General features: G+C 42.4%; 1 protein-coding gene across 3 annotated transcripts; it reads left to right on the top strand.

The window, feature by feature from the left end:
• Positions 1–10: 10 nt before the first annotated feature.
• Positions 11–11,382, top strand: CCDC47 (coiled-coil domain containing 47). 3 transcript variants are annotated; one of them, XM_054224115.1, is made up of 13 exons: positions 11–157; positions 2,268–2,533; positions 2,662–2,769; positions 4,125–4,299; positions 4,618–4,739; positions 5,421–5,486; positions 6,197–6,298; positions 7,091–7,201; positions 7,782–7,867; positions 9,241–9,299; positions 10,018–10,127; positions 10,291–10,458; positions 10,768–11,382. In XM_054224115.1, the coding sequence occupies exons 2-13, from the start codon at positions 2,273–2,275 to the stop codon at positions 10,846–10,848; spliced, it is 1,449 nt and encodes a 482-aa protein (XP_054080090.1). In that variant the 5' UTR covers positions 11–157; positions 2,268–2,272; the 3' UTR covers positions 10,849–11,382. The 3 variants fall into 3 exon arrangements, with proteins under 3 accessions (XP_054080090.1, XP_054080088.1, XP_054080089.1); XM_054224113.1 differs by lacking the exon at positions 11–157 and adding an exon at positions 192–346; XM_054224114.1 differs by lacking the exon at positions 11–157 and adding an exon at positions 738–2,082.
• The last annotated feature ends 848 nt before the right edge of the window (positions 11,383–12,230 follow it).

Raw genomic sequence — 12,230 nt, 5'->3', positions numbered from 1 at the left:
TCAGCCCGCCGCACCAAGCATGCGCACTGACGGCGGGTGAAGCCGCGGGAGGAGGGCGGAGGAACCGGGCATAGGCCGGGGCGTCCCGGGCCGCCGTCATCGGCAGTCCCGGCTGTGAGGCTGGGGGTTCTCCTGCCCACTGCCCACGCGTGTACACGTACGTACACACACGCACGCCCTACGCACATTCTACGCACACCCCGCGCACGGGCAGCGCGGGCGGCCGCCGCAGTGCGCATGCTCCCCGCTACGCAAAGCACGCAGGCTGCGCCGCTTGCGGCCGCGGCGGCGGGCGCGGAGCGGAGGGTGAGGGCAGGGCCTTAAGTGGCGGCGCCGCGTGAGTCAGGTAACGCGGCTGCGGCGGCCCCGCGCCCCGCTGGGGATGGGGCACCGCGCTCCCGCCTCCCCGGGGGCGGCCGGAACAGCATCACAACCCCTTCCCCACTCCCCGTTACCGGCCCCCGTAGTGCCCCCGAGGGGGGCGGCCAGGCCCCGAGGGCACCGGGCGTGCGGGGCCTGTGCCGTGCCCCGCGGGGGGCTTTGGGGCAGAGCTGTGGGGAGCGGCGGGCTCGGGAGCAGGAGCTGGTTTCACCCTGTCTAACCTTGACCTTGTGTCCCTGGAAGGAGCGGGGAGTGGCGGCGGGTGCCTGGAGCGAGGGGACCGCCGTGGGGACCCGGCGCCGCTCCCGTCCCTCCGGGCTCTGCGGAGGTCGGTGGGTCGGTCCGGGACGGGCGGCGGGTCGCGGAGGGCCCGGCAGAGCGCGTTGTGCGTCGTGGAGCTGTTGGTACTGGGAAGCCCGTCTGCCCTGTGGCAGAGACGGCGGAGCTGGGAGTGTGTCCTGGTTTTCACCCATCAGCTGCAGAAGTTTATTTTGCAGGTTTTAGGGAGTTGTAGGGTCTTTTGAAAGTGGATACGCTCTAATACTCTCAAAATTCTTATTGTGAAACTCTTGGGGGTTTGGTTGAGCAGGTGGCTCTGTTTTCTTGGTATTTTTAACCTCTGGATGCAAATACATAAATAGTGCATTGTTTTTCTGTTTAAATTTGCATAAAACTGTAACATGCCTAAACAATGTGCTAAATTCCTGGACTCACTCTGCCTTGCTCTACTTCCCATCTCATTTAATGTCTCTGGGAACATGCTCTGTTCAGGTTTTTGCTAGAATGAGAAGTCTGTGACATAGGCATTTATTTTAGCCGTCCTCGTTATTCGTAGCAGTGGGTTCCCTGCGTGTGGTACTCGGAGGAGTGCTGGTCTAATTTAGAAACAAATTATTTCTATTTCAAGTTTCTAAGAGAACGATCTCATTAACATTCAAGTTCCCACTCAGAGCTGGTTGCGGGAGGGAGTAAAATGAGTGTTGTTGCCAAGTCTGATGCAGCCGATCCTCTGTAGGTGTTTGCAAAATGCAGGAGTAAGGTTATTATGGCCTTTTCAGGCTCAGTTCGGACCTTGGCAATGTAGAATTCTTGGTCGGAGTGGGAGACTGGGACTGTTCGGAGCTCACACAGGAAGACGTAGGAACCTGAGGGCAAAAAAAGATGAACTCACAAACTCTCTGCAGTTTTCTGGCAAATCAGCAGAGAGAGCTTTGAGCTCATGAGCCCCAGTTTACTCTGGTGGTTTGGGGACCAGTGCAATTTCCATCCTCTTCCTGCACTTTTTTGGTAGAGTTTACAACAAAAGGTCTCTACCTCTAAACAGAAATAGTGCTGGGATGTCGTAGGACCTGATTCTGAGCGTGCGGTCTAGAAAACCACCTTTAAACTAGCAGAGGCTATTGGAGCATTGCTGCTTAAAACGAATGAATTCAGCGCATTTTAAAGATTTACTGCTGCTGTTACACATTCATTGAGCTGACTGTGTCTAATTGCTAATTAATAACAACTGTAGGCACAGTGTGTGGTCTTTGAAATGAGCTGGCAACGCTGACTGACTGAGAGATGCTATTGGAGAGTCAGTTTTTTAGCGGAACATCTCCGCTTCCAGAACTCGCTCATCTGAACTTGCCAGATATGAACTTGCCACTCCTGCTGCAAGCAAGAGAGTCTAGAACCTCACCCTCACAGTTATTTTTTCTTGTAAGAGTATTCACTTTCTTTTTACAGAAGATGGCAAGATCAGGCAGAGGTTTATTTCTCTCTCTGCTCTGACCCCGATAGTGTTTTTAAGTTGTTCGTGGAAGTTGGGCATTACTGGAGGTGTGATGTAACAGGATTGATAAGGACTTTTTGCAGTGTTTGATAATTTTTAATTTTTTTTTCAGTGAAAATGAAGAATTTATATATTTTTATTGCTGTCCTGTTTATCCCATGGAGTTTTTCTGTGGCAAAGTATGATGAATTTGAGGATGGGGATGACATTATGGAATATGACGATAATGACTTTGCTGAATTTGAAGATGTTAGTGAAGATGCAGTCACAGAGTCTCCTCAGAGGATCATCACTACAGAAGATGATGAAGAAGAAGCCACTGTAGAGCTTGAAGGTCAGGATGAGAATCAGGAAGACTTTGATGATGCAGATGCCCAGGTAATGCCTCATCTCCTTTCTCTGTGCGTTTCCTAATAGTATCTCTACACCTTACTTTCTCACTTATCTTTTTGGATTTTGCTTACCGGGCTTTGGATTTTCATGCTGTTTATGATTTTGTCCTTTAGGAAGGTGATACCGAGAGCGAACCGTATGATGATGAGGAGTTTGAAGGCTATGAAGAGAAACCAGATGCGTCTCCTAGCAAAAATAAAGACCCCATAACAATAGTTAATGTAGGTGTATTTTTCTCTATATTTGGTGTTTCATCACTTTTTTTTTAAGGCAGTATGCTAATAATGTCATTGGTGTACAAACATACACATAAGCGAGAATCTTTCCTAAAGAATTTGCTATTTGAATTAACGAAGAGACAGTGCAGAAATAGGAAGAAGTGTGGAGACAAGAAATACCTGCAATAATGCAACAGGATAGCAGCAGAATGTGATCCAGGTGTGCCTGTTCCCAATTCCATGCTGCTCTTCATTGGTTTATGCTACTTTAAATATCAACTCCTGAAGTAAAACTTCAGGGCAGGTGCCTTTGGTCTGTTGATCTCTGTTTTAAGCCACTAGAACTCCCATCATTGGATCAAAGCTGTAATCTATGTTCAAACTGAGAACTGTAATTGGAATATAGATCAGGAAATTCTTCATTAAAACAGACCATTTGAAACATAGTTTTGACCAAAGCATTTTCTGACTCAGCTTCCTTTACCCTTATGACTGTGGGGGAGAAGCGGAGGAGCTAGAGTGATGACCTTCATTTAATCCAGAGAAAAACATACATCCGAGAACGTCTGGGTGCTTTGTCAAGACATAAAGTAGAGGTTGCAATGACGATATGTGTACAATAGCTTGTCTATGGCTAAAATTTCAGATTAGAAATGGACTCCTGTGATAGTTTTTGAAGCCAATCTCTCTGTCCACCCTGCATCTTGTTGCCTCCCAAGAGAGTCTTTTACAGAATGATCAGGCATTTGAGGCCAGTGTTTTTATTATCACTGAGATCTCTTTTTAAGAATTATGGCTGACATTGGTAGTGAAAATTAAGGCTTGGGTGCTTTTATGATTGAAGGGTGATAGAGTGATAGCAGAACAGCTAACTGATCTCTGCAGATGGCAAGGCCAGGCAGACTTCCCTGCTTCCCCACGCAGTCTGTGGCTCTTGGTGGTATGCTGAAAATGCTCCAGGTGCTTGGGTATTACTTCAGATTTCAACAGCAGTTAAATGATGATCAGATAATGCTGTGATGAGCAAGGCATCAAGCTCAAATAATCCGGGGATTGAAATGCTGGGCTGTTGACTACTGCGAGGGATGCGTGCTAGCACAGGTTCACTTGGAAGAGACACGTATTTTGTTTGTATTAGCCAGGTATTTTGGGAATGCTATTATCAGTAGTTTCCTGTGTGATTACTGTGCCCCAGTATTGCCAAATGCATTATGTCGGCTTAGCTCTGTCCTGTCGCCTTTGAAGCTTACTGCTGTGTTTGGGATGAAGCTTCTCCAGTACTCTTTTTTTTCAAATTGTTTGTGTGTCTGGAATCTGCGCATTCAATATGTAAAATAGTCTCTGTTCACTGACCATAGGTCCCTGCTCACCTTCAAAACAGCTGGGAGAGTTATTACATGGAGATCCTGATGGTAACAGGTCTTCTTGCTTACATCATGAACTACATCATTGGGAAGAACAAAAACAACCGCCTGGCTCATGCGTGGTTCAATACTCACAGGGAGCTGCTAGAAAGTAACTTTGCTCTTGTTGGTGAGTTCCATTATGACTAGGCTCCATTTTTAGTTTATTTGAATAAAGCTGGTTTTAGACCACCATGTAGGCTATAGAGAAGAGTAATCTTTTCTGGGCAGATGCATGATAGCACTAATGACCACTCCGTGTGTAGACAAATAGTGTGCTAGTCTTCCAGTGCTGAAATGAGGTTATGGCGTTGTAGTATAAATTATTCAGAAACATCGCAGTGATACTGAAGTAATCCAGGAACAAGCTCTAAGCCTACTGATGAGCTTCGGTGTTTAGATTTGTGACTTTCAGACTGCAGTTCTCTTTAACTGTTGTTTTCTTCAGGGGATGATGGCACTAATAAAGAAGCTACAAGCACTGGGAAACTAAATCAAGAAAATGAACACATTTATAACTTGTGGTGCTCTGGAAGGGTGTGCTGTGAAGGAATGCTCATCCAGCTAAAGGTAAGGATGAGTGAGTTGGTAGTACTGTTTACCTGTCACCAGTTTTCAGGTTCTAGAGGCTTTTCCATTCCACTGTGAGTAGCCAGGAGTCCCGGCTCAACTCTTTCGCTCACATTTAGATACAGGGTTCTGAATATACACACGTGAAGGGAAGACTGGTTGGACTAAAGATCCATACAGGCCTGCCTTCTGCCCACCAAAGTAGATAAGAGTGAATGCTTACAGAAAGAGGATAGAAACCAGAAGTATAGCGTAAACACAGGTAACTAGGCTGAAGAGCCCAGCTGCCATTTTAGTATGTTGTAGGAATGGACTAACAGGAATTCCAAAAAAGTCCAACAAAGACAAATAAAAAGTTCTGCACCTGGGATGGAACAGCCCCACACGTTGGTTCAGCTCCTAACTTGAGGGAACAAGGCCCTGAGAAACCCATCTAATGCAAAAAGTAGGTGCCTGCTTCTGAGCAGTATAGGTGACTTCAGAAGGGCCCCTCAAAGCTAAATTATTCTATGAAAAATATCTGCTTATAACTGTCTTATTTTTCCTTGAGCCCCACTGCTATCTGCCAATGAAGTGCTAGACTTCACTGTATCCTATTATATACTATAATATATATTATATACCTATACTGAATAGGTATATTCAGCTATCTTCTTTATGTTTACAAACTTGTGTTTTTAGTTTCTTAAGAGACAAGACCTACTGAACGTTCTTGCACGCATGATGAGGCCAGCTTCTGACCAAGTGGTATGTACTCAGCCCTGTAGATCAGCTGTGATAAATTGTTGCATTCCTTTGGTTCTGCTCTGCTGCTTTTGATTGTTCTTATGACACGCAAGTGAACTGCTAGGTGTCTTTCTGTAGTGTTCCATATCTTCCAGTTCAGTAACTGTCAAAACAATCTGAAAGAATCACTCGTATTTCTTTTCTGCCTGGGAAATGCAAGCTGCTGATGACTGGAAATTGTTTTATCTATGGGTTTTATTGTTTGAGTGGTTTTGTGAACAGTCCTATCATGCTTCAAGACCTCATCTTGATAAAAAGTGGTTTTATGATCTGAAGTACTTAATTATTGTTCTTCTGTCTGTTCAGTCTGCCTGAACAGAGCCGCTTAATGCGTGTGCTGACCTGGTTATTATATCCTATAATATTACTTTTTGCCTCACCTCTTGCTCTTGGAGATGAGGGGAATCTCTTAACTGCATAAATGCCAAAAGAAGTTACATTTTGGTAGAACAGTGGCTGTGTACACTGTGAATATTCTTTCCATGTATCCATAATTTAAATCAACAACCTTTATCTTAGCTGTGTATGGCTTCACTTAGTCTTTGTTCTTACGAATCAAAATCAGACAAACACTGAACTCGCAGAAGACACAGGTCTCCATTTGGTCAGTAGTCTGAAGGCAGAGTACATCATATAAATCTGATAAGGGCTAATAATGTTCTGTCCCACAGCAAATAAAAGTAACAATGAATGATGAAGATATGGACACCTATGTGTTTGCTGTTGGAACAAGAAAAGCACTGGTGCGACTTCAGAAAGAGATGCAGGACCTGGTATGTATGTTCGCAGTGGGAATACTAACATGATAAATAGTAGGATATAAGAACCTCTAATTGGTAGATTGCTTTTTTTCTTTGGAACAGCTGAAAACTTGTGACTGACCTGTTAGAATTAGTGTATGGGGAAAAGACATTTCCATCTAATGGAAATGGTGTATAGCTCATTTAGGAGGAGGCTGAAGTATAGTCTTGGGATACACACGAGTGTCACTTCACCTCATTTAATTTGCAGAAATTACTTTTCAATCCTTGAAAAAGTAAACCTAATTAGCGATATGTGATGTGGAAAGTTTGGGTCTAAGTCATCTGCTTTTATATGACTTGAAATTAAAACTTTCCGTATGTTCAAGCCCTGAAGCTTGCAAAGAATCCAGTGATAATATGCAGTGGTTTGCAAATCTTTTCACTCATAACTTGTCTCAGGTAACAGCACTGAAGTGTGGTTGGTAGGATGCCAGTTGGCTTTATTCTGTTATCAAACAATGTAAGCAAAATGCCTTAATCCACTTTGAGCATTCCAGCGTGGATGTATTACAGTTGTTTTATATTTTTCCTTAAAATAGCGACTATTGAAGAGAAATACTAACTTAAAGACTATTGGTACTGCATGCTTTACTTTATGCTTGAAATGTCCCCAGCCAGACTGAGTGACCAAGTTAGTGTATTTTGATTGTTTCTTATCAGATACTCTTAGGGGTCCCACTGTGCTGAAACAGTTCAGTCTGATAAGATACTTACAAGCATGTGTTTGTTTCTATTTCTTTCCCCTTGCTCTCTTTGAAACAGAGTGAGTTCTGCAGTGATAAACCTAAGTCTGGTGCAAAATACGGGCTTCCAGATTCACTGGCTATCTTGTCGGAGATGGGGGAGGTCACAGAGGGAATGATGGACGCTAAGGTAATCCCAAATGAACTAGTACAAATCTTCCTTGGTAACCCTGGTACTTACAGCCTATGCAAGAAAGTTCTACTCTTTATCTCCTGTTAACATCACAACAGGAGAGACAAATGGCCCTAGTGAGATCTAGAGAAATCAAGACCCTAAGGAAGGTTAAGGGCTATAAGAAGGATGTAATTCTCATGTCTTTATTCCTTTTACATAGCAGCTGTTAGTCTAACATGAACTGCAGACTTAAAACTGCCTTTCAAAGCCTGGAAGTTAACTTCAACAGCCAGTTCGAAGGAGGGTGTTGATGGTGTGCTTGCAGGTCCTCAAAGTTGACATGTTATCAAATTGATTGGAAAATCCCAAATGAGCACTGTGTATCTAATATCCGAGTTGCTCGTGTTAATTCAACGCATTTGGCCCATTCTAGTAAAAGCTAAAATAATTGACAATTTAAATTTCAGTGTCATTGTGGCAAGCTGAGCACAGCAATTTTCCGAGTGATACATGGGCACTTTGGCAAACCCATATGGAGTGGGTAGGCTGCAGATGGATTGGTGTTGGGAAAAACTAACCCCAGTTTCTCTTTTAGATGATACATTTCCTCACGCACTATGCTGACAAGATTGAGTCCGTCCAATTCTCGGACCAGTTCTCCGGTCCAAAACTTATGCAAGAGTACGTATAAAGCTAGATCTCTCCTCCCGGTAGCTATTGTAACACTAAGCAAAATAGAGGCTGACAAACTTGTTTGCACTGTGAAACCTGCTGGAATGCACACAAAGAGAAATTGGGAGCAAAGGTGAAACAGGTGAATAAATACACTCCCAATGCTTCCAAATGCTGCATTAGTTTAGAAGATCAAGGTGCTGTATTGCCTTAATATTTATTTTTGTGTGCTAGTTAGGCTGTAGTTTGGGCAGCTACAAATTTCAGATAACACCAGGCACCTACAGTGTACACAGCTGCATGGAAACCAACTGAGTAATCCCACTAAAGGTACACGGCATGTTAGAGTTTAAGCACCAAGAAATAACACTGCAGGAGGAGAATCAACACATCAACTCGGATGCTATTTGAATGTGTTGAGAACTAGAGAAAAGTCTGCAGTGTAAAAAAAAAAAAAAAAAAAAAAAAAAAAAACAAAAAAAAAACCAAACAACAAAACAAAAACAAAAAAAACCACCCCAAACAAAAAAACCAAACCAACCAAACTAAACCATCAAGGTTGCTTGCCCTTGCCTAGTTGAATTCAACATTCTGCTGTTGAATCCCATCGCTTGGGTACTTCTGTTCAGGCTGATTCTCAGCTGTGCTTCAGAAACACACAGATGCAGTATCTCCTGTGTTTCTCTAAGCCTCCTAGTCTTGAGGTGCTTTTAGCTGCTGCTGCAGAATTGCCAAGCGGTGGATGATTTATCTTATCTGAATTGCCATGTAGACTTTTGCATGGGTGTATTATGCTCACAGGCATATAAATAAATGATCCATATCAAAACTTCAAACCGTCCTCCAAAAAAGGAACATACTTTGATTTAATTATAAGACAGCAGTATGTGCACCTTGTACTGAAATTGCTAGGCTTTGGAGGATCTGTGAAATGTAGGTCTGACTTTCTTACATTAGAATACTGTGGGGTTTGGGGCAGTGAAGACTTGAATTATGTTGAATAACTTTTTGTTTTTCCCCTAACTGGTAGTTATAGAAGATGTGTAGTAGTATAAACAACAGGGCATATGTAAAAGTGAGTGTCATTAAAAATATACAGGCTGCCTTAAAGCTCAGATGACCTCTGACAATCGGATTGGATGGTGCTGTTAGTATTTACGTTAATGCCTTTTCACTGTGTGCTTTTGACTAAATACTTCAGGAATCTGAATAGTTTGAAACTTAAATTTGGGTTACAGCCAGCCTTTTAATCTTGTTTATTTTATTGGAGTAGTTTGCAAGTGTCTCTTAGTTCTTAATGAGGTTTTCCTTAACAACGTTAGGTATTTTGTATGCCCATATTTTTCTTCACTCATTCCAGACACTTTTTTCTTTCCTACCAGGGAGGGTCAGCTTACAAAACTGCCCGAAACTAAAAAGACACTTTTGTTTACATTTAATGGTAAGAGAACTGCTGTACATGTGTGTATGTGTACCCAGGGGAGTGTTGTGTTTCATTTGTGCAAATTACATGCTCAAGTTCTGTCATCTATGGAAGACAATATGTGATGAATGACTTGTAACAGTGCATGTAACAGGATCATTGATTGATTAACCAGGAAACATAAGGCAGTAATAACGCTGGGGACTGGGCAGCATATCGTCATGATAATAGGATACTCAGTCTTGCTATTATTGATCTTAGTTCATGCTCTGATCTCTGCTGGTGGTTGTATTAGGGCACCATTGAAAGATGGCTTGTTTTCAAGCCACACTCCTTGCAGTTGGAACTTCCACAGAGTTACTTGGTTAACCCTGTTTTGGAAGAAAAACAGCCTGTTGGAAGCCTATTCGAGAAAAGGCCCATAGTTCTCTTCAAAATTCAAGGCCATAGCTCCAAGTGACATTAATGTCAGAGCCTGAATTCAACCCTTATGTTTGTATTCCGTACTGCTAAAACTAAGAAGGATCATGTGTGGGAAGTGTGCCTGTCACTGTGTGAGGAATCTAAATGCAATCTCCAAAGCAAAACGCCTCTTTTAGATAGTTATGTCCTTCCTAAAGAGAAGGCTAAGAACATCTTTCTTTAATGAATGGTGTGAGCAATAAGGAAATAACGTTATAGCAAGTAGAAGAATCCTGCCAACCTCTCTGAATTAACAAGTAACTCTTTATTTCAGTGCCTGGTTCAGGCAACACTTCCCCAAAGGACATGGAGTCTTTGCTGCCTCTGATGAGCATGGTTATCTACTCTATTGACAAAGCAAAGAAGTTCCGTCTGAACAGAGAAGTAAGTAGGGTATATTTTTTCTGTCTTCTGAGTATTGTATGAAATTGCAACCATTACCATTGGATCCTTAAGATTGGGAGCCTTTTGTTTCTGACTACTAGAGATACTGCATCCTGCTCATGGGGAATCTGTATTAACTGCATTTGCTTTTCTCTGTGAAAAGGGTAAACAAAAAGCTGATAAAAACAGGGCTCGTGTGGAAGAGAACTTCCTTAAACTGACTCACGTGCAAAGACAGGAGGCTGCCCAGTCCCGTCGAGAAGAGAAAAAACGGGCAGAAAAGGAGCGAATCATGAATGAAGAGGATCCTGAAAAACAGCGTCGGCTGGAGGTGAGATGCATTTTTCAGATTGTTAGAAGCCACTGGCACGTTTCTCCTGTGGTATCTCCCAGGCTGCCCGTAGGCATACCAGCAATGGCCAACTTTGATTTCTTATTTGCTGGTAGGCAGACAAATTTTGGGGTATGTACATTTGCTTTCTGAAACATGCGAAGGCTGCCAGTGAAGAGCCCGCTCATGTGGTTAGAGATGTGAACCCAAGTACCGAGGGTCTTTTTTGTTTGGCTCTTCTGAAATGATGAGCTTCCTCTTTGAAGAGCTCACCAATGTTCATTCAGACCTTTCTGTCCTTGCCTGTAGGAAGCCGCTTTGCGGCGTGAACAGAAGAAACTTGAGAAGAAGCAGATGAAGATGAAGCAAATCAAAGTGAAAGCTATGTGACTCCATTGTGAAAAGCGTCTCAGTGCCACCTGCAGAATTTTAATTCACAGGGTACAAAGACCTACTTAACTCCATAATCCTACACTTCTTTCAACACGAGTAGCCATTAAGAGAAATGTTCCTTGCATTGGTGTTACTTATTTAAGTATTACAGCAACATGCAGGTGTATGTAGAAAGCTTTGTCTGGGCAGTTTTATTCCAGGTGGTACAAATTTTTGCTACTTGTCTGTTAAAAAATTTTGCAATATTCTTGAATGCTCTTTGTCATTTGTTCTTTAAAAACAGAAGATTGTAAACCTGTCCACGTGTGCTGGTAACATATTCATGCTTTGGTTTTAAACTTTGGTTTTAGTTATTGGGAGGGAAAGGGGGAAAACTTAAGGGGAGGAAAACTGTGCAGTAAACATTTACTGTGCATTTATTTGCATCAAGCTTGTAAAGGCACAAAATTTAAGAGCCTTCCATACGCAGTATGGATTCTTCAGGGATTTAAACCCAGTAGAATAGAAGTTATTTTTGGTTGTTTTTTTTTTTAACAAACAAGGGACCGAAACAGTATTCGGTCACCTGATTGGCATATGTGTAAACATATAGATGGGTTAGATACGAGGGAATGGAATACATGAACAGTTTCCTACTTGTGGTTTTGAATGCTGCAAGCTTAGTACAATGTGAAGTCTGTAATGTCAGCGTGGTGTTTCTTCAGGAGCGAGTGCATGGTGAGTTAACAGCTTCAACTAGCTTTCCTTGAATATTTTTAACTGTACAAGTTTGCCTCAAAAACTTTTCTCCCGATTTCAGCAGCTGCTGCTGAGTTTACTTCAGCCAGGAGCTAGATTCAGTGAGGTATCTACTAATTGCCAATTTTCCCGAGCAAGTGAAAAAGTTTCAGAGGACATGTATCCTCTTCATCTGGGAAATTATCACTTCAGGTTTTTGAATATAAATGGAGAGAATGAAGTGAATGCCCCTGTGCAAGCACTTCGCTAACTGAGAGCGCACTGCATTTTATAAATGCTTCTTGTCTTGAAGGCGTTTTATTGTTGCTTGTAACAGACTTTTAACAGTTTTGTGGGGAAACAATGTCTTGCATTTTCTTGTTCAGTACTTTGTGCAAACTTGATTCTGAGGCAATAAGAATGAGCTGCTGTTGAAACAGCAATTGCTTAAACTTCTTGTTCCAGCATGGGATACTTCACACTGATTTAAATGCAAATGTCTGTAATCTGATACATGCAAATACATTAATTTTATAATGGTTGGTAAAATTATTTAAAAACAAAACTAATGTAGATTATGTGAAATTTTAGCACTATTTAGCTTTAAAGATTAATACGGTATTATTTCACACAATTCTCTGAAAGGAAATACTAGTTTGTGC

Source organism: Rissa tridactyla, chromosome 19 (assembly GCF_028500815.1).
Source record: "Rissa tridactyla isolate bRisTri1 chromosome 19, bRisTri1.patW.cur.20221130, whole genome shotgun sequence".
NCBI lineage: Eukaryota > Metazoa > Chordata > Aves > Charadriiformes > Laridae > Rissa > Rissa tridactyla.
Note: the sequence above shows the minus strand (reverse complement) of the source record. Positions and strands in the feature narration are given on the sequence as shown.

Bases quoted from the DNA above. Each gene is read 5' to 3' on its own strand.
- CCDC47 (XM_054224115.1), top strand. From the start codon at position 2,273: ATGAAGAATTTATATATTTTTATTGCTGTCCTGTTTATCCCATGGAGT. The intron at 4,740-5,420 runs GTAAGGATGAGT...TTGTGTTTTTAG, and splicing joins GAATGCTCATCCAGCTAAAG to TTTCTTAAGAGACAAGACCT. The intron at 9,300-10,017 runs GTAAGAGAACTG...TCTTTATTTCAG, and splicing joins ACTTTTGTTTACATTTAATG to TGCCTGGTTCAGGCAACACT.